Genomic DNA, 23,044 nt, shown 5'->3' with positions numbered 1-23,044 from the left:
AATTAACTGGGATGCCAGTGGAAAAGAGGCTTGAGACTCTTAATATTTATTTTAAATATTTGTATATGTGCTGCACTTGTTTGTATGTATGTTATGTCTATATTGTGTGTTTGCACTGTTTAATGCAGTGCACCAAAGAACGCTGTTTCCTCTGGTACAACTGGATGATAAATAAACTGGAACCCTCTTTCGGATCCCACTAATTTCTGGGCTGAAAGAATAGTTGCCTTTCCATTGCCAAGACGTGTACGAGTGCAAGTGCTTTGGATCGTTAATGGAATGATTTGATACATTGGTGTCCCAAAAAGTAAGCAGCTCATTGCAGACTTTGGGGGCGGCCGGCAAATGTCATTGAGGATGTTTCAAGAGTATTCTGGATGAGGATGGGCAAAGCGTCCAGTTTGCCATGTTACCCACCCTTTGATTGAAGTCCTATCGTTTGCAACATCTTCCCCGGCTGGTTTGTGACGTGTGCCCTTTGTGACGTTAATTGTCAAGTTCTGAGATTGTTTCAGTGAAGTGCATTGGGCAAAATTCAGTCGGCTGCCTCCGTGGGGCTTTGGCCGAATGCATCGTGGATGAGAGCTCAGAAGCATATATCCAAATCCAAGGGCGCGACTGCAGAGAGAGAAAAAAGGTGCCCTTCTACCGAATCTTCAGGACCACTCCGAACCGGTTGCCCCTCCCTGAGAATTGTTTACCCATTATTTAGCCGCCAGCGTTTAACGCTGTATCCCCAAAGCGCTGTAACCCGGAATCCACGACTGAGACATTTCCGTCCAAAATTGGTCCGTCGCCCAGTGGTCCTGAGCTTGATTTTGTTCTGAACCCCACTTATGCCAATGGAGCGTGGAAACCGATCGCAAGGCAAATTATCGGCCGGTACGTGTAGTAAGAAGAACGCTTGTTTGAACTCAGATGTTGACGGCCGGGTCACTTTGCAGCGGGGTGCAAACATGTCAATTTCACTTTATTTCAGTGTCAGCTGCAGAATTTGAGACACTGAATGAAAGTTATATAATGTCCAGCAGAAGTTTATGTAGACTTGTCCTTGTATGGCTATTCCTGAAGCGGGCAGGCGTTTTTCATATTTCAAATAATCCTTTACGCTTGGGGTTTGCCATTTGACAAAAGTGTCATTTTATAATGTGAGCGTGTATCTTCGGAGTAAAGGTTCTAATTATGGTCACGTATCACTACATTTAGAATGTAACATGCATGAAATTCTTTAACTGTTGTCTACCTTAAGGCGGACAGAGTTGCCACTTTGTCAATCGCCCCTCATAGAAACCTACCTCGGTCTCTCCCCTCCAAGTCTGACCAATTCCTGAGTCAGCTTAGCTTCTGGCAATCCCAGACTTAATCAGGCTATTAAGGGGTAGTTTGAATAGTGAGAAAATGCATTAAAATATTCGATAATAGTTTGGGCAAAAGCATGTTTACAAACTAAATTTACTTGAAGTTAGGTAAATGAAATTATTAACACATATTTCATGGTGCTTTTGTTTTTCAGACCCTCCAAGAGTAACAGAGGACAACTTTGTAAGTGTGATTGTTATATGATCTCAAATCAAATATTGGTGGGGTGATGTCATGTCCCTTAGAAGATGATGTGTCTAACTATTTTGGTCTGAGTTAATAAAGCATCTGGGATTGTTTTACCGGGGCCACACCCAAAGTGTGGGAGGAGCTTCATGAGTCAGGCAGCATCTGTGGAAAGCAATGGGCATCAGTCAATGTTCCAAGGCAGGAAACCCTTCATCAGGAATAGCAAGAACCTGGCGGATGCCCAAATGTCATAAAAAGCAGGGTGGGTGGGAGAAGAGCAGGAGATGGGTGAATATAGGTGGGGCAGGCGGGGGAGAAAGGAAAAGTTGGAGGAAGGGGCAAGGAAGACAGGAAAGATGCTGGAGGAAGAAATATGCAAGCGATGGACAGATTGGGAGGATGGGGCAGGAGCAAGAGAATGCCTATTAATATCGTGTGAAAGTTGATAATTGATTTTTGCAAACTTCCAACAGGGCAGCATGTTGTTCATGCCACTCACTATTACTGAGTTCCCGTCGAGCCTGCAATCTCTTGACCTTTATATAAGAAGAAGCTTGCAGTGCTGGCACTTACTGAGCAGCAGGGAAGTTGTAGCTGATAGACACATCCGCAGAATTTTATAAATATATTATTTGCCAAAAGTTGAGTGCTCATTAATCAGTTGGGCAGGGCATCAATGAGACTATATTTGGAGTTCTGTGTGTGGTTTAGGTCATTATCTCAAAGAAAGACATCAATAAATTGGAGGAGGTGCAGAGTCACCAGGATGTTGCCAGGATGGAGGGTTTGAGTTATAGAGAGAAAGTTCTGTCAGCAGGGTCTTTATTCTTGGGACTCTAGGAGGCCAAGGGGTGGCCTTGGAGGTTTATAAAATCAAGGGATAATGTGCTATTCACACTCTTTTGCTCAGGATAAACAATTTTGGAATGAGGGGGCATAGGTTTAAGGTGAGAAGGGAGAGGTTTAAGAGGCTCAATGTCTTCACTCAGAGGGTGGTCTATATCTGGGATGAACTGCCAAAAATAAATATTGAAGTGCAACACTAGCAACTAGTGTTTGAATCCAGCACTGTCTGTAAGGAGTTTGTACATTCTCCCCATGTCTGTGTGGGTTTCCATTTTCCTCTCACCTTTCAAAACATATGGGGGGTTGTAATTTAATTGGAGCATTTGGGCAGCGCAGGCTCATGACCCAGATGGGCCTGTTACCATGTAGGATGTCTAATAACATTTAAAAAGTGACTATCAGAATGATGCTGAAAAAAACATTTGGATAGGAAGGGTTTAGAATGTAGTGGACCAAATGCTGGTAAGTGGGGTCTGCCCAGAATGTTAACTTGCTCAGCTTGGATGAGTTGAGCTGAAGAACCTATTCTGATTTGTATCCCCCTCTGAAACTCTGCATAAGTATTAATCAGAAAATAATTCATGAGATGGTGGTGAGTTTGAAACTTTCTAAATGCTAGGCACTCCACGATCTATATCCCAGAGTTTTGATCTAGGTGACAATAGAGATAGTGTTTGCTTTAGTTATCAAATTACACAAATCTATAAAAATTACACAGATTCTGGAATTCTGCCTGTGGATTGAACATTGACAAATGTAAACTCACCTTTGAGAGAAAAAATAGAGCTATCAACTTGCCATGTAGTAGGAAAAATGCTGGAATCTACAATTATGGATTAACAACAAAATATTTAGAAAATTATAATAAGATTGAATTGAACTAGCATTGATAATGAAAGGAAAATCCTGTTTAATTAATCTAATAGGAGTTCTTTGAGAACGTGACATGTAGAATAAAGGGAATGTGGTGGGTCTCGATAAAGTTGCATGTTAGGAGGTTGGTCGACAACGTTAGAACACAGAGGGGGTTAATGGACGGAAAGTAAAGAGCTGAGTTGTTGGATCCTGTCTCAGGTGGACAGACTGTCAACTTGTACCCAGTGCATGATCTGGGTCAACAATTTGATTGAGCAGACCAAATGTGATATGTTGAAGTTTGCAGGTGACGCAACCTTGTTGGGATTGGGTGTCACAAAGAGGATAGAGACTGAAGATTCAAGATTCCATTATTGACATGAAATACTACAGAATACGTAATATTACACAAAATTTCCTTTTGCCTGCCTTAAGGCAGATAAAGAGTTACCATTAGTGTTGCCTAGCACCTCTTACAGTAAAAGAGAAAGAGAAGCAAAAGATAGTCCCTTCATGGTTATTGAATGTCCATGGATTTGCCTCAGCACACCTGAAACCTTTGCAGGAACATGGACAATCTATCGGCAATCCAAGCTCCAAATCCAAAACTCCAAATCCAAAACTCCAACACGATTTGGAAGCCTTCAGAGCCTGAGGCCCTTCAGGAGGCCTTCTTCTCCTCAGCACCCTCTTGAATCCCGTTCTTATACCTCTTGGTTCTCATGAGCCAGTCTCCAACAACCAGTGAGGGTCTCCAACCACAAACTGCCTGTAGCCTACGTGGATCCTTCACCCGCTGAGCCCCTCGCTAGTCCACTGCCATGTTCACTCTCCTGTCGGGTTGTCTCCTCTATTTCTCCTTCTCCATGAGGGAGTCCCCCCACCCCTGGTTTCTGGTGCCCTGCACCAGTATGCTGTTTCCCTCAGAGTCTGCAATCGCTCGAGGCTGCTGCCAAGCGCAGGCACCACCATCTTGGGCCCAGACCCTGCAGTTGCAGGATTTTAATTTAAAAACACCGGCTCCTTTAATGGGCTGTTTATCTCCTGTTCAGAGCCATCTGCCTTAGGACCAGTCAGCTGAAGCCTTTGGAGCAGCGCTTTGTCTCCACTCTCCTGTGGTTCCCACCGGTGGCAGTGCTACCATTCTTTAGTGGAGACTTCAAGGGAATGTAGAATAAGCTGAATGAGTGAGTGTGAACATGACAAATACAGTAGGAGAGGCCCTACAAGGAAGGTGACTACTGCAGCAGACTCAGAGACTGAAGGACTCACACTAGGCTGCCAGAGATAGGCTCCTAAGCATCAGGTTTCAGAATCAGGATGCTTGAGGGTCCTTCCTGATGACAAGCAGTTTTCTCATCATATTGGAGGTTTGGAACTAAGAACAGAGGTTCACCAGGTGGAATGATCAGGAGGTAGTGTGGTTGCAGAGGTTACAGATGCAGGTGATGCATCCATGGGCCCTCGGCTTGGAAAATGTGCACAGACACTTGGTGTCTTTAAAAGGACTTCTCTTATTGATGAGGATGTCAGGTTAGTGCTCTTGTGTTTTCACAGCAAATTAAAGTTAAGTAATTTTGTGTGTCTTGTAGAGAAAAATAAAGGACTTTTGAATAATAAGGATAATGTGAGGTCATTTGTTTGCATAAAATTTAAAAAGAAATTAAAAATGGTAATTGATTGGATAATGTTGATGTTCAAAGGAACCCAAGTATTCTTGTACAGGTGTCACTGAGCCGTGATTGAAAAAATAACACAACTTGGATGCAAACATCCAAGGAAACACAGTTAATCAGAAGTAGAAGCAGGTAGGCAGAGCAGGTGGGATGGTTCTGTTGGTACAAAATGGAATCAGATCTTTGGAAAGAATATACAGGCCTCCAAACAGTAGCCCAAATGTGGCATGAAAACTACAGAGGGAAATGGAGAAGACATTCAAAAAGGCCAATGTTACAATCGTCGTGGAGAATTTCAAGTAAAATCACGGTGCTGGAGAAACTCAGCAGGTCAAGCAGTGACCTTTACATAGCAAAGATAAAAATACATAACTGACATTTCGGGCTTGAGCCCTTCATCACAGTATGCAAAAATGTTGGCAGGTGTCCAAATAAAAGGTAAGGGAGAGGTGTGGTCTCAAAGGCAGGAGGTAATAGGTGGAGAAGGGAGGGAGGGCACAGCAGTAAGCAAGAGGAAGAGGGATGGCTAGGTGTATATAGAGCGGGAAGGGGTGGAGATCTGACAGGGGAAGGGGAGGGCGGAAGGAGAGTAAGTTAGCAGAAACCTCAAGAGTCGATGTTAATGCCATCCAGCTGGAAAGTGCCCAGATGGAAAATGATGTATTGTTCCTCCAATTTATGGGTGGTCTAGGGTGGTGGATCTCAACAGCCAGGTTGATTAGGAAAGGCAAGTTGCTGGATCCCAAGAGAAGGAATTTATAGAATGCCTTTGTGATAAGACTATAAGACATAGCAGCAGAAACAGTATGCTCAGTCATCGAATCTGCCCCATCATTTAATCAGGAGCTGATCCATTTTCCCACTCAGCCCCACTGTCTGTTTACATCATCTTTAGAGTAAAGAACCTTTTCCTTCATCCATGTGAATACAAGATGAAACATGGTGACAGAAGTGGGATGAAGGGAATACTTTAAAAGGTAAAATCTAAAGTCAGTCACTGATCAGTGAAGAGAAGCTAACACAGTGAAAAATGGAAGGATTACATCCACCAGCGAAACTTCAGCTGACAGGTAATGTGGCTGAAAATCAGAACAAATTTAAAAAGCATTTTGGATTGCATTTAGTGGCAGTCAGAGCTGATGGGAAAAGTAATAAAGTGAAAGTGTCAGTTTTCTTACATGTCGTGGGTGATGAAGTCCTGGAGGTGTTTCACATTTGCTGCTGAAGGAGACAAAATGAAATTGGAAAAACTAATGGAACAGTTTGAGGCATACTCCATACCTAAATGTAACGTGATATTTGAGAGGCACAGATACAGAAAATGGAAGAAAGTATTGATCAGTATATGACTGAATTGAGAAACAGAAGTAAAACGTGTGAATTTGGTGGACTGACCGACTCGCTGATAAAAGGCAGACTTGTGTGTGGTATTCCTGATAATAGTCTAAAGGAAAAGACTGCTAAAAGAGTAAAATCTAGACCTGAGAAAAGCCACAGCACTCTGTAGAGTGACAGAAACTGTAAAAACGTAGGCAAAAGAGCTGTTCAGTGAAACTAGCTGCAACTTGAGCAAGGACAGACATAAACCGTTTAACAAAAAGAGAGGCATGGCCAGTGAACAAAAATGAAAGGGACAATTGAAAGCCATGTTGTCGGTGCGGTACACACCTACCAAAAAAGTGTCCAGCATATGGTAAAAGATGCAATATGTCCAGCAAAATAACCATTATTCCCGTTACTATAGGAACCAAGTGCAACAAAGCAAGGTTCATGCAGTAGATGAAAAGGAGATAAAAGAATTCAATGTAGATATTGTGACTAAAAGAAAACAGAGATTGGATGTTGAGATTAAAAGTGAGTGAAATATACATTTAAATTAAATTGGATAATGAAGCACAAATGAATGGAACAAAAGTGAAGGTGACAGGATATTCAGGTACCGATATACCAATGCAAGGAGAATGGATGGTTAAAGTTAAACACAAAGAGCATATTCTTGTGTTCATCATGGTACCAAAGGATATACAGGCCATATCAGGTTTAACAGCTTGTGAGAAACTGAACCTGGTAAAAAGAGTCCTTGATGTGGAAAGCAAAGGAGAGACAATCTATGATGAACTCATGTACAATGACCTATTTCAGGGTCTAGGCTGCCTTGCAGGAGAACACATGATCAGAATGGATAAACGTGTGCCACCGATAATATATTCATGCAGAAAAGTTCAATTTAGGCTTCAAAAGTAACTTAATGTAGAGTTGGACAGGATGGAAAGCCTGAACATGATTCAGAAGATAGTTGAGTGGATGAGTTCACTCGTCATTGTGGACAAAAAGAATGGAAAGCTTGGAATTCGCCTGGATCCAAGAGATCTAAACAGAGCAATAAAGAACACTTTAAGCTTTGACACATGAAGAAATCGTGTCACAATTTGCAAATGCAAAGTTTTTCAACCAGTTAGATGCTACATCAGGATTTTGGCAGGTGAAGACTGTGCACGTTCCGTAGTCTATTTGGCAGATATCGATTCCTAAGGTGACCATTCGGAATTGCCTCAGCTCCTGAAGTGTATCACAAAACTATCCACATGGCCTATAAGCACCTGGATGGAGTTGCCACCTCAATGGATGACATCATAGTATGGGGAACCACAAGAATGGAGCATGATGAGAGACTAAGGAAAGTGCTGGAAGCAACAAGGAAAGTAACCCTGAAGCTGAATAGAGAGAAATGCCAGCTTGGGGTGACAGAACTAACATTTGTAGGAGATATTATTGGCAGTGAGGACATCAGGTCAGATCCCAGAAAGGTGCCCGCCATTGGGAACATGCCAAAGCCACAATGCAAAAAGGACATACAGAGGTTTAATGGAATGGTCAACTATATGGGTGTCTTGGGTAAACTTATACTTTGTTCGTTTTAGATTGGTCATAGTGTTCAAGCTACCGAAAAAAATAGACACACACACCGAGAGCAGTTCAGTTTATACAAGTCTTTATTACTAAATCTAAAGCTGAATTCACACTACAATATGCAAGCCCTTCCCAATTATACTTATCAATGACTGGACTGGTCCAAACTGCCAAAGCGAGGCGATGACTGCACACTTGTAGTAGGTTGTCTGGGCGCCGGTAGCAGCTTCTCCACCTCCCCAGACCGGGACGTCGGTTTGAAATCTTGAAGTTCTTCTTGCTGAGAGATGTTGCCACCTCTTGGAGAGTCTCAAACTTCAGCAGTGGGACCATGGCTTATATTACCCAAAAGTTGTTTACTTCAGATCTTATCTCTTTGAACAAATGATTTAATTATCTTCAAGGTCTCCTGACAGTCTGCGACCAACAAAAGACAACATCTCTTGGCCTCATGGTGGAAGTTGGATAATGTCTTCTGATTCATATGCATCCCTGGGCCCCATAGTGTAAATTTAGATAATGTCTTCCTATTCAACTGCATCCTGGGCCCCATAGTGGAATTTAGGTGTGTCTACTAAATATGCATCTTGGGCCTCATAGTGGAATTGAGATTATGTCTTCTGATGCAACTGCATCCCTTCTTTCACAAGCTAGTCTAAATCCTCCATTACAATGGGTAAGTTCATATCCAACCTCTCAGAAAAGATGGCTCCATTGAGAAGACTAACAAAAAAGAACATTGAATGGGAGTGGAATCACGAACATAAAAAGTCATGGAGTGAACTAAAGAAACTGCTCACAGAGGAACCAGTTCTGAGACCCATCAATATGTCATCAGATGCATCACATAGTGGGCTTTGTCCAGTTCTTCTGCAAAAATAAGATGACTGGCAACCCATTGCGTATGCATCACGCTCAATGACAGACATGGAGACATGATACGCTCAAATTGAAAAGGTGCTGTTCAGCAACACATATGCCTGTGAAAGATTTAATCAGTTTGTATCAGGACAAGCAATCAGTGTAGAGATTGACCATAAACCCTTGATTGCATTGTTCAAAAAGCCATTAAATGAATGTCCACTTAGAATACAAAGAATGATGATCAGGCTGCAACGCTATACACTGAATGTGGCGTACACTCCGGGTAAGCTAATGTACACACCAGACACATTGTCTATATCTGTTGACATGAGAGAGCCCGCTAACACCAAAATGGATGAAGACGTAAACACCTTCATGGACATGATCACAAGTGCACTGCCCATATCAGATGCAAAAATGGAGCTCATAAAGTCAGAGACAAACAAAGATGAATCACTGAGACAACTGAGAAAAAACATCTTGGATGGATGGCCCAACATGAAGCAAGACTGCTCACCTAATATTTCAGAGTTTTGGAACTGCAGGGTGGAACTATCAGTGGTTGAAGATATCATCTACAAAGGAAGTAAAATCCTAATCCCAATTAGTCTGAGAAAAGAGATGCTAAAAAGGATCCATGAAGGATATCTCAGAATCAAAAAATAGAAGAGCACGAGAACCAATGTACTGGCCAAGATTCAATGATATAACAAATGAAGTGTCAAATTGTACAATATGCCGGAAATATAAAGCAAGCAATCCTGCAGAACCACTAAAGCCACAACCAGCACCATACAGACCTTACCAGAAGGTATATGCTAACCTATTCAAATGTCAAGGGAAGGACTATCTTGTAGTCACAGACTATTACTCCCTGCATCCAGAGGTGTGTAAACTGAACATCACCACTGCAGATGCTATAATAACAGGTATGAAAGCCATATTCTCCAGACATGGCATGGCATGTGAAGTCTTCACGGACAATGGACCTCAGTTATGCAATTTACAGTTCTGATAGTTTGCCAAAGAGTGGGACTTTGTACACACCATGTCAAGTCCTAATTTTCCCACAATCCAACGGTCTAGTGGAAAAATTAGTACATACAGTGAAAAGACTGATGTACAAGACAAAAGACAGTGGAATGGACTTCTACCAGAGCATGCTAGTACATCGCACAATGCCACTCAACTGTGGTATGTTACCACAGTCTCCTGATGGGACATAGGCTAAGATCAAACCTACACATTCAGGAGAACGTCCTAAAAACAAAAGAGGGGGAGATGAAGTTGTTCAAAGAACCACAGAAAGAAAAGCAAAAGTATTACTTTGACAGAGAAACAAAAAAACCTACCTGAACTCTACACTGGTGACAAAGTAAGGCTAAAAGACAAAACAAACTTATGGAACTGTCCTTAGTGAAGTCCAACCAAGATCATACACCATTCAGACAGATGAAGGTGCTGTCCTGCGAAGAAATCGTTGAGATCTTCAAATGGTACCAGCCATAGTAGATGGAAAGATGAATACTGTTGAACAATCTGAATACATCATCTGAGGCAACAACTCAGATTAAAGAACAATCAATCAGGAGATCGTCAAGTCACGTGAATCCTCCATTGAGCAAATCTAAAGAGCCCTGTTCTAGAATGAAATAGTGCTATCTTATTCACTCCAAGTTTTAGTGTATGTAAATGTGAACACACAAAACAAGTTTTAAAAAGTTAACAATGTTGATAATAATGAGAATGTAAGTTCTGGTGTTAAAGTTAAAATTGCAGAGTTATACAAAGAAAACATGTTAGTTAAAAGTAAGCTACTTTTGTTTTAAGAAAGGGAGATGTAATGAGAGTGATCATGGTTGCAATGCAACTAGCAATGTCTTACCATTTGATTATACTTGGTTGCCAGCAGAGGACTGACACACAGAGCAGGACACACAATATGCAGAGCTGTAATGGAGGCTTGCAGCCTCATGGCATGCCTTATGGTGCTGTTTACATCAACTTTAAAGTAAATAACCTTTTCCTTCAACCATGTGCTGTCTTAAGAACTTGTCCATATGAATACAAGGTGAAACAGTAAGGAAATGGTTACGACTCACTTTGCTTTAAATTTAAATTACATTTTTAAATTAGATGTACATAGTAACAGGCCCTTTCGGCTCACCCCCTCCACACTGCCAAAATTTATCAATCAACCTACAAACACCACATGTTTTGGAGGGTGGGAGGAAGTTGGAGCATCCAGGGAAAATCCATGCAGACACAGGGAGAACATACAAACTCCTTATAGATAGCGCCTGATTCGAACCTGGGTCACTGGTGCTGTAATAGTGTTGGGCTAACCGTGCAGTATTGAGATAAGTGAGATTTGCAAGGCCTGCATGTGCTACATGGAAATAAGAGGGGAGAATGTGATTCCTATGTTTGCAAAAGGGTGTTAGCCTCGATTCTAAAAGGTAATGGCCTACTTTACTGTCATTCATATGATGGCAGATTTCCAACACCAAATAATATGAGCAAGGTGGAAGGTCTATATAAGGATCAAAGCCACTGTCCTGTGTCAGAACACAAAATATCATACTATGATAGTCTCTCTTCAGAATCAGAATTGATTATTGTCATGAGCATGTCACAAAATTTTCATTGTTTCATGGCAGCATTACAGTGTAAATATTGCTATAAATTACATTGGGGGGGGGAACTAATTAGAGCAAAGAAGAGAAAGTGAGATAGTGTCTGAGGTTCATTCAGAAATTTAGTGGTGGAGGGAAGAAGCTGTTTTTGTACCATCCCATGTGCATCTTCAGGCTCCTGTACCTCCTTCCTGATGGTAGTGGTATCCTGGGTGGTGAAGGTCTTTGAGGATGAAGGCTGCTTTCTTGAGATGCTGCTTCTTGTAGATGTCCTAAATAGAGTGAAGACTGATGCCCCTGAGGGCGCTGGCCGTTCACAACTCTCTGAAGCCTTTTCCAAGTTCTGTGCATTGGTATCTCCATACCAGACTGATGAAACCAGTCACAGTGCTCTCCACGCAACAGCTGTGAACATTTGCAAAAATCTTTGATGTACTAAATCTCCTCAAATTCCTCACAATAACATAATGTGAGTCTTGTACAAAGTAAAGAGAGCAGCATAAAATTGCCAGATTGTTATTGGGACTAATTATTTTTAAAGTATATTTAACTTATTTAGGTTCTTGATTTTTAGTTCCAAACTTCTTTGGATGGGTTCAAACTTGTGTTTTGGGTGAATTGTACAGAACTCTTACTGTTAGTCATGTAATTTAAATATGGCACTACTAAAGTGTGTGATATTTCAGTTTTTCCCTTATTCTTCAACTTGATTGGCAGCTCAGCCAGTATGATGACATCATGATAGGTCCTCCTTTGGGGTGGGGGGAAGTTTCACTCGTGGTGTACTGGCTAATCAAGAACCTCTCAATCTCTGCCTTATATACACCCAGTGACTTGGCCTCAACAACCACCAGTGGCAAAATTCCACAGATTTACCACCCTCTGGTTAAAGTAATTCTTCTTCATATCTTTTCTAAGCAGGCACCCTTCAATCCTGATTGTGCCCTTGACCTCGACTCTCCCACCAAGGGAAACAAACTTTCTACATCTTCCTTTGATATGATGCATAGTTTTACTAATTCTTATTACTGTCATGTCTAGGAAGACTACTTGGTTACAGATGATTTACTGGTGGATTATTTCAATCTATTTCTCAGTCTACTGGTAAGTAGTTATTTGTCAAAAAGTATAAAGTTGTGCTTTGTAATTTGTGTAATTTGTCTGAAATATAATGTTCTGTACACAAAGAAGGATCATGTAACTAAGAAAGTTATGGTAAAAGTTGAAATCTAATTTCGACATTTTAGAAAAATTTGGACAGGTACATTGGTAGGTTATGGAGGACTATGATCCAGTTGCAGGTCAGTGAGATTAGGCAGAATAGATGGGCTGAAGGGCCTGTTTCAATACTGTAGTGTACTATGGTTCCATTTTTATCAATATATTTATTTGCAATATTTGTTTTTCTGGATTAATACATGTTATTCAAGTTCAAATTTATTGTCAGAGTATATACATAACATCACAAGCAATCTTGAGATTCTTTCACCTGCGGCCAGGTAGAATTCTACTTATCGGTAACTAAGCTACTCAAGAAAAAGATGCATATACAAAAAGAGAAATGGAAACTGTGCAAATAGAGTGATAAATAATAAGCAAATTATTTATTCTCATTCTTCAATTAATCCCTATTGAGTTTGTTGTTGATGAGTCTGAAGGTAGAGGGGTAGCAGCAGTTCCTGGACCTGGTGGTGCAAGTCTTGTAGCACCGATACCTCTTTCCTGATGGCAGCGGCGAGAACAGAGTGTGCGCTGGGTGGGGTGGGTCCTTGATGATCGCTTCTGCTCCCCGACAGCAGCGTTCCCCGTAGAAGTTCTCGATGGTGGGGAGAGATGTCCTGGGCTATGTCCACTATCTATTGTAAGGTTTTCTGGTGAGAGTTATTGGTTTTTATATATCACTCGAGCTTTTAATATGGTCATCTTCTATTTGTATTGAAATGTATTTTCATTGTTTGGACTCAATCTGGAACAAATTTTGTGAAAATTGCCATGTACCTTTTTGGCCGCTTTGGATATATTTACATGGAGTGAGTTTGGGACCCACTGACAAGTTTGGGGAGTTAAATTTGTTGATTTTCTCTGGTACTGACTCCACAATCCAATAAGATGGGGGTGTTCAGTCTTGCTCAGACCTTTGCTTTATGCTGCAGAATCACTAACTTTCACAGATATTTTCAAAATAACATCTGTGACGGTTTTGACAGAAGACGATCCTGCCACCAGCTTTGCCTCCTGCCAAAAACTGCAGGTGACGTTGGTCCTTTGCACTGTGCCAATGGAGCGGAGTTGTCACCACGATTCGCCACTGGACTTAAGTATTGGGGACCAGTGAGAGAGGCCCTTCCTAACTGAGCCAAGTAAACGGCAGCATGGCATGGAAGGATGATTCTTGGCAGCAGTCGTGGTCCAAGGTGATCTGGCCCAAAGGTGTATGCTGGTCATTGCCTATTCTGCTTCCCCCTGCTGAGTGAATATGAGGATTTTGGTTCGAAGAAAACTACTGAGACAAGACGGATGAGGTACGATATGTCCGTCAACAATTCTACCTTGGTTGAACTCTCGACCAATTTCACTGAAAGAAAATACTATCAGGCTGTAGTACACAATGAGAAAACCAGCATGAGGGGATAAACCTATGTGACATCATCCTCACCATTGGCCTGCTATGGTTATGTCTGTGTATAGGGAGGAACTATTCTCCTGGAGAAAATGTTCTGAGATGACAGTGAGGAAACTTGGACTCATTTCGTAACCTGGCCATGGTACTAAGTGGGATGGAATGCCACAAAATCAGAAATTTGATTCCCCAAAATTAGATCATATTTGCAGGCTAAGAACTGAAGCAGCATTCTATTAACAGAGATACCGACTTGCAGCTAAGCTGATACCCCCATCCAATTATGATTTGCAGTGCAACATTAAATAACAAATAGGAGCAGAAGATATCCTGCACATTCATTGGGATTGAAAGCAGATCCGAGCATTGAACGTACAAGACAAAACCTGATCAATGAGAATTGGGGGGGGTGGGGGGAGAAAAAAAGTTCTTTATAGATTAACTCATGTCATTTACAAGGGAATATGTTTGTAAGGTAATCGTCTGCTGCTCCAGAAGATTATCAGGCTAATGTATTAGGTTAAACTGTCCTTTCCTGCTGCATCAACGACATGTGGGAAGTAGCGATATCAAAAACAGGAAGGCACAGTTCTGAGTTGAGTATTCAAAAGTAAATGAAAATGGCCGACCCATTTATTCCAGTGACTTCAGTGCTTCCACTTGCGCATCATTGGACAGCCAGCATCTGAACATACGGCAGTACTTCTGGTGAGAACACGTCATTGCATGGGCAGGATCCCCCTTACATCGCCGGGTTGTTGATTTAATGGGTAGATTCCCCTGCAATTTAAAAGGAACTTCCAGCACATTTACCCCAGAAATTGCACCTTGGTCCTAGGAGGGCGATCCAGGTGCTCCACTGTTTTTTAAAAAAAGGTTAAAATTTTAAATGAGAAGTGAAAGGTATTTCTTTTACACAAGGAGTCCCTGAGGTGGTGGAATCAGATACTGGCAGTCCCTGCATTCCACCCATTGCCCTCAACCTGTGACTTGGACTAACTCACCTTCTCTCTTTTCTCAGTTCTGATTGAAGGATGTTCAACTTGAAATTTTTTTTACTGTTCCTCTTTTGAGAGATGTTACCTGACCCAATGAGTTTTTTCAGCAGTTTTATTTTGGGTTTCCAGCATCTATAATTTTTGATTTTCAATCAATGTTGAGCTGATGTAGTAGATTCCATTTAGAGTTCCCAAGTGCACAATGAATCAAAGATGTCTGCATAATTTGACTTTTCATGGCAAAACATAGAAAGCTATGAGATAAGTATTGGTAAAATTATTAGTATAGAAAGATACTTTATGTCTGGCATGGACATGGTAAACTATGTGGCCTGTTCTGTGCTCATATGACTGGCAAAACGGAACCTCTGCCCTGAAAATCATAATTTACCAGGAAATTAACAGGATCTACAAAATCAATTATTTGGCTTCAAAGGAAAGTCTGAGGCTGTGTTTTCAGTGGTGAGCACCTTATTTTTGACTCGATTTTCACAAAGGTATGCCTGGAAGGCAAAAAAAAAATCAGTTGTGTGAGAGATCAGTAGGATTGCTAACCCAAGGACAGTAATGTGGCAATGACCCCCTAAATGGAAATGTATTCGCTGTTATCGCTGTCTTCATGTGTTTTCATTAGATAGACCAGTCTGAGACACTGCAGTCTGAATATATTCACAATATCTTCAACATCTCATTCTGACAGGGCATGGTACTCACCTGTTTCAAACAGACCCTAAGAAGAGTGTGGTAACTTGGCCTAAATGACAATCGACTGTGGCATTCACGTCCACAGTGACAAAATCTTTTGAAAAGCTGGTATTGAAGCATATCGGCTCCTGTCTGAGTGGCATCCGTTCCAATTTGCCCACCATAGCAACAGGTCTATAGCAGATGCCATCTCAATGGCTCTACACCTAAACAGCAAAGATGCTCTTTTCAACTACCATTTGCCATTCAACACCATCATTCCCTCAAAATTGATCAGCAAACTCCAATACCTGGAATTCAATATCCCACTGTGTAATTGGAGCATGAATGTTTTCACCATGATCAGTGGGGATTGATGAGAATATCTCCTCCACAATCTTCATCAGTACCGGAGCACCACAGGGCTACATTCTTAGCCCTCTGCTCTACTCGCTATACACCTATGACTGTGTAGCTCGGTACGACAACAACACCACCTAAAAATTCACTCACAATGCCACAGTAGTGGGTTGTATAAAATGGGTCGATGAATTAGCATGTAGGATGGAGATTGAAAATTTGGCACTATCAACAATCTCACACTCAGTGTTACCAAAACCACGGAGTTGATTCAAGGAAGGAAAAACCAAAGGTGGACAATCCAGTATTCATTGGGGGATCAGAGGTGGAGAAAGAGAGCAGATTTTAAGTTCTTGAGAGTTACTATCTCGAAGAATCTTTCCTGGATCAAATTCATTAATAGCATCATGAAGATAGCTTGTCAGCTCTTCTGCTTCCTCAGGAGTTTGCAGAAGTTTGGCATAACATCGGAAACCCTGGTAAATTTCTACAGATCTGTGATAGCAAGTGCTGACCGGCTGCATCATGGGATGGTAAGCGGATACCAATACTCTTGAGCGTAAAACCCTGCAAAAGGTAGTGGGCACAGCTCAGGACATTATAAGCAAAACCTTCCCCACAATTGGGAACATCTACAGGAACACTCCCATTGGAGAGCAGCAGCAATCATCAAGGATTCACTCGGTTCTTACTGCTGCCGTCAGGAAAGGGTACACGTGCCACAAGACTTGCACTGCCAGGTTCAGGAACAGTTGCTATCCCTCCACTATCAGTCTTCTCAACAACAAACTCGGTCAGAGACTCATTTAAGGACTCTTATTTTTTCACTTTATTTTTTTTCCTCTCTGTCAGTTTGTTCAGTCAGTTTGTTCACATTTGCCCAGTCAGTTTGTTCACATTTCTTTATTTGTTTACATTGTTATGAGCCCAGAGGACACCGAAACCAGCAGCAATAGATATTCAGCAAGACAAATGGTTCAATAAACAAAAATTGCTTTTAATTATCATTGAACATGAAAATAGAATCAAACTTTAACTTATTGACTTACTTAACCTAACTTAACCCCCTTCTAATTTTAATTGCAAGTGTATGTCATGTGTGTGTAAGTTCAGAAAGTTTCTTTGGGTCACAGTCTAATCTCACTTCTTATTCCTCTAAGTTCACTGATTGCAGGAAATTTTTATACTGTTAACATTTATAAAATTCACCAGGCTTTGGTGATTGAAAGGTCAATGGTTACAGCTCAGGAAGGTTCTTGTTGATTTTCAGAGAGAGATTTGTTGTTTCAGGACATCCACAACTGATGTACTTCCATCAGCCACTCCAGTATCTTGCTGACAAAACTTGCCCCTTCAGGGTTCTCCAGATGATAACCTCTTTCTTTCAGGTCACCACAATTCCTTTTTGTTTCTCTTATTCCAAATGAAACATTAGACAGCCAGTCCTTTCCTCTTGCATGAACTACAAGGGCTTTGACCAGGCCGTCTTACAAATGGGCTTTTCATAAGCTTGTCCTGTTCCACTCTCAACTGCTTCTGCTGGCTGTAACACTGTACAAGTGATCTGTGTGTGTGTGTGTGTGTGTGTGTGTGTGTGTGTGTGTGTGTGTGTGTGTGTGTGTCTCTCTCTCTCTCTGAGAGAAAGCCTGTTTGACTCTCTATGCTTGCAAAACCATATGACCCTCTTAGAACAACAAGTTCTCTTCCAGACAATCTGTGGCTCCAGCACATCAATCCATTAGTAAAGTCTCTTGAGCACTCCTCAAAGTTCTTGAAAAAGCTGTGGAGCTAATATGTCCAGCATGGGGCAAAGCTCCAGTATTTTAAATAAGATCTGTTTTAAAGTGTTTCTATGTACCTACTCTAACAAACCTTTCCCAATTTATCTCCCAAAAACATATCTATATACTTTGTCACAACATGTCTCTGCATCTTCTTGATTACAGTTTTTAGCCTCAAGCTCACTTTAGCAGTGGTCAGGAAATACATAGCAGTTACTTGGAAACCTGATTCCTAACCAATTGTGTTCCTCTGGAGAAGATCACCTATAACATCAGAAACAGGTATGATATCATTTCAAGAATATGGAGTTCACACCGAAGGTACATCAGGGAAAATCTTTAATGATTCCCCCCTCTTGTCTCTTCCCCATGCTGCTCGCAGTGCAAGGGACCCTAGATAAGTCAGGTTATTGGTCCCTTGATGGAAATAGGATTTATCCTAGGTGAAGCCAATCTTTTCTTTTTCTTCTTCTTTCTTGGGCAGTTGGGAGGGTTCTTGTATTATTCTTCTTTCTATTATCTTTTTCTCCCTTTGGTTCAACATGGACAATGAATTTGCATTTTTGTAACATTATTGTAAATTTTCTTTCTTCATAGTAATTGAATCACACGTTGACTCTTTTTTAAATCGTTTTCTTTAATATAGACATGTGGATCAATATTTGAATTATTTTGTTAATGTAATGGATATCAATATTTTTCCTTTTGATTATTCTTCATTTTGACTGTATGTTGATTGAAAATTCTCAAAATTAAATATTCCAAAAAACAAAGTGATAATTCTGCCTCGCCTTCAGAAAAAACGATCTCAGGGTTGTACTCTGACAATAATTCTGAACTTTGAAAGCACACTATCAAAGCCCATGCCTGCTTATTATCACTCTTCAAAGTTTCCCGCCATAAAGATATGCTCCAATAGATATATCAATGCACAAAGCTTAATTTTGTAAGAATATTATAGGAATAATAGAAAAATGTTTGGCCTGGAAGTCAGCCTGAAGAAAACTGAGGTCCTCCATCAGCCAGCTCCCCACCATGACTACCAGCCCCCCCACATCTCCATCGGGCACACAAAACTCAAAACGGTCAACCAGTTTACCTATCTCAGATGCCCCATTTCATCAGATGCAAGGATCGACAACGAGATAGACAACAGACTCGCCAAGGCAAATAGCGCCTTTGGAAGACTACACAAAAGAGTCTGGAAAAACAACCAACTGAAAAACCTCACAAAGATAAGCGTATACAGAGCCATTGTCATACCCACACTCCTGTTCGCCTCCGAATCATGGGTCCTCTACCGGCATCACCTACGGCTCCTAGAACGCTTCCACCAGCGTTGTCTCCGCTCCATCCTCAACATTCATTGGAGCGCTTTCATCCCTAACGTCGAAGTACTCGAGATGGCAGAGGTCGACAGCATCGAGTCCATGCTGCTGAAGATCCAGCTGCGCTGGGTGGGTCACGTCTCCAGAATGGAGGACCATCGCCTTCCCAAGATCGTGTTATATGGCGAGCTCTCCACTGGCCACCGTGACAGAGGTGCACCAAAGAAAAGGTACAAGGACTGCCTAAAGAAATCTCTTGGTGCCTGCGCCACATTGACCACCGCCAGTGGGCTGATATCGCCTCAAACCGTGCATCTTGGCGCATCACAGTTTGGCGGGCAGCAACCTCCTTTGAAGTAGACCGCAGAGCCCACCTCACTGACAAAAGGCAAAGGAGGAAAAACCTAACACCCAACCCCAACCAACCAATTTTCCCCTGCAACCGCTGCAACCGTGTCTGCCTGTCCCGCATCGGACTTGTCAGTCACCAACGAGCCTGCAGCTGACGTGGACATTTACCCCCTCCGTAAATTTTCGTCCGCGAAGCCAAGCCAAAGAATTATAGGAATATTTAAGTACATAAAATTAGGATAGAATTTATTTATTTGTTTATTTTTCTTATGTTTGGATTGTTAGAAGAAGCATGGTTTACACTGTAAAGCATTCTAAGTTTGCAGTGCATGTCCACTTTGATCCCAGGCTAGCCATTATATCATTACTGGAACTCTGAGACATAGTCTCAAGATTCAAGGGAATACATTTAATTCAGAGATGGAGAGAAGCTGCTTTTGCCAGAGAGTAGAGAATCTGTGGAATTCTTTACACTAGGAAGCAGTAGAGGTTGACACATTTGTTTAAGATGCACAGATAGGGAATTAAGTTGTGGGGAAAAAGGCGGGTGAATGGAGCTGTGTCCGCAGTCATTTCAGCCATGATCTTATTGAATGATGGAGCAGGTGGCTATGTCATGGTCCTATTCCTGCTGTTCTTATGGGGTGTTGGCTTTGCTCATCATTCAGCCTTGGAATTAGTTTGGTGATTCCCATAGGCACAAAGTAGGAGCGTCCTGCATGATGAAGGAGTGAAATTAATTGTTCAGGTCATGGGTTAGGCTGCACTTTGAATGCTGTATGCAATTTTGGATATGGTGACTTTTGAAAAGGTACAGATGAAGTTTTCCAGGATATTGCCTGGTTTAAAGGATATGAGTTATGAGGAAATAATTGGACAAACTTTGATTATTTTAATCTGGAGCAGAAGTGGGTAAGGGTGATCTGATAGAGGTGTGTAAAATTGGGAAAAGAATTGATAGGGTGAACAGTCAAAATTTTATGCCTAGGGCAAGAAAATCACACATCTGTGGACAAGAGTTGAAAGTAAGGGTCAAAGTTAAGGGATTTGTACTTAACATGAATAATACAAGTGCCTTTAACAGGCTGGCAAATACAATGGTGAAGTACCATGGTAACATTGAAGAGACTTCTAGATAGACACATGAATATGGAGGGAATGGAATGTATCCATCAGGTGTAAGAAACAGATTTTTAGTTTGATTTGGATGTCACAGACACATGGGCCCAAGACTCTGTTTTGTTCTGCACTGTACTTTTCTGCTCTATGACTTGTATGGCAGATTTTAGTGACCTTTGTGAAGCAACAATGCCTAACAAAGTATTAGATATTGCTTACATATGCAGCTGCAATGAGTCAGATGTGTCAGAATTATTCATGTTGACAGTTAGCCCCTGATGTACCAATCCTTACCTTGAATGTTACAACAGCAGATTTCATCCTTGTCTAGGCAAGAATAGAGGTGACAGTAACGTTCTGGGAAACAGAATGGTTGCAGCTGCTTGGGGGATTATGGGTAGGGAAGACGGCCATTGCCCTGTCAGGTGGTGCCAGTTGCCCCGCCTCCATCGGCTCCGGAGGGTGCGATGAGGCGCTGCTCAACATGAATGTGACACAAGAGCTGACCTTTAGGGCAGCTCCATGAAAGGTACGTTTATATCTTTCCCTCTGTGTTTAGAGCTGGCTTCCAGGCGAGGCTTGGCATGTAAGGGCGTACTGTCTGATAAAGCAACAAAAAGGAGTTCATGACAAATAGCAAGAGCTCAATGAAGCATAATGCCTGAAGATATACTAGTGAAATGAATGAAAGCAGGATGATAAATAAATGCAATGGAAAAGAATTGGAGTGAAAGTCAACACCAACATCTGAACAACATTTGAAAGAATAGCAAACAAAAGAAGTGCCTTCAGAATTCCTCTTCTCCATTTTTTTCTTAGGTGTACTGAACAGCACAAGGTCACAGAGCATGTCGATATTTTCAAATATGTAGTTCAGACCAAAACATTCCTCTGGGAATTACATTGTTGGCTCTCATTTAGCAATGACATGGTTCACTAGCTTCAGTGTGCACTTACATAGTGATGCCCTGCAATATGATGCAGTTGCTGGCCTCTCACCATCAGAATCAGAATCTGATTTATTGCGATGAACATTTGTCACAAAATCTGTTGTTTTGCAACAACAGTATGGAGCGGAACAAGTGGAAATATTACTATAACATTACAATTACGTAAATTCAAGATTTTTAAGAAAAATAAGTTATGCAGAAAAGAGAAAAAATGAGATAGTGTATGATGTGTTCATTGTCTGTTCAGAAATCTGATGGCAGAGGGGAAGAAACTGTTTTTGTTATGTTGAGTTTGTGTCTTCAGGCTCCTGTACCTCCTCCCTGATGGTAGCAGTGAGAAAAGGGCATGGCCAGGATGGTGAGGATCCTTGATGATGGAGGTTGCTTTCTTGAGGCATTGCTTTGTAAGGATGTCCTTATTGGAGTGGAGACAAATGCCCATGAAGGAGCTGATTTACTGATAATTTAATAATACAGTAAAACCCCTGGTATCTGCCACTTTTGGGGATTAGTAGATGTTGGGTAAGTGAATTTTCCTGTTGCTTGAGATTGTGTGTTGTGTGATTGGTGAGGTGCACCAATTTTAAACTTCCATACTTTTTCCTATTGATTTTCTGCGATTTTTTTTTTTTTTAATGCCAGTACCTTTAGATTCCCAGTTGCTTGAATTCTGGATAACAGGTGTGACAGAGTATATAGATATGTGTTTGGGAGATAAATTGGGAAAGGCTTGTTAGAGTAGGTCATATACAAACACTTTAAAACAGATCTTATTTAAAATACTGGAGCTCTTCCCCATGCAAGACTTATCGGCTCCACAGCTTTTCCAAGAGCTTTGAAGAGTTCTCAAGACACTTCATTAATGGATTGTTGTTTACTAAAGGCAACAAATGAAATACCTTGTTGGAGCCACAGATTACCTGAAAGAGAACTTGTTGTTCTAAGAGTGCCATGTTGTTTTGCAAGCAGAGAGAGTCAAACAGGCTTTCTCTCAGGGAGAGAGGGAGAGAGGGAGAGAGAGAGGGAGAGAGAGAGGGAGAGAGAGAGGGAGAGAGAGAGGGAGAGAGAGAGGGAGAGAGAGAGGGAGAGAGAGAGGGAGAGAGAGAGGGAGAGAGAGAGGGAGAGAGAGAGGGAGAGAGAGAGAGAGAGAGGGAGGGAGAGGGAGAGGGAGAGGGAGAGGGAGAGGGAGAGGGAGAGAGAGAGAGAGACACACACACACAGATCAATTCTACAGTGTTACAGCCAGCAGAAGCAGCTGGGACTGGAACAGGACAAGCTGGCAAGCTTGTAGAAAGCCCCATTTTGGAAGATGGCCTGGTCAAAGCCCTTATGGTTCATGTTTTTTTTAAAACTTTATTTAAAATTTTATGACATGAATAAAATAAAAATTACATTTAAAGAAATAATAAAAAATAAGATAATAAAAATTAGAATTCTACATCATTAAACTACACAAATTAACCTCCCAATAATTATAACACAACATTAATCATCTAATTTAAAATTAATCCAACCCTC

At 41.4% G+C, this 23,044-nt stretch overlaps 1 protein-coding gene across 5 annotated transcripts in view; it reads left to right on the top strand.

The window, feature by feature from the left end:
* The first annotated feature begins 523 nt into the window (after window positions 1-523).
* The window catches only part of LOC138755078 (regulator of G-protein signaling 22-like), a 207,447-nt gene continuing 184,926 nt past the window's right edge, over window positions 524-23,044 (top strand). For 4 of the 5 annotated variants that reach the window (XM_069920296.1, XM_069920297.1, XM_069920295.1 and 1 more), the window contains exons 1-3: window positions 524-882; window positions 1,514-1,542; window positions 12,377-12,439. In XM_069920296.1, the coding sequence (XP_069776397.1) occupies window positions 837-882; window positions 1,514-1,542; window positions 12,377-12,439 (138 nt within the window). In that variant the 5' untranslated portion in view covers window positions 524-836. The remainder of the gene's footprint in view (window positions 883-1,513; window positions 1,543-12,376; window positions 12,440-23,044) is intronic. The other variant, XM_069920294.1, reaches the window with a different exon arrangement.

The sequence above is a fragment of the Narcine bancroftii genome, chromosome 2, assembly GCF_036971445.1.
Source record: "Narcine bancroftii isolate sNarBan1 chromosome 2, sNarBan1.hap1, whole genome shotgun sequence".
Classification (NCBI taxonomy): Eukaryota; Metazoa; Chordata; class Chondrichthyes; order Torpediniformes; family Narcinidae; genus Narcine; species Narcine bancroftii.
Note: the sequence above shows the minus strand (reverse complement) of the source record. Positions and strands in the feature narration are given on the sequence as shown.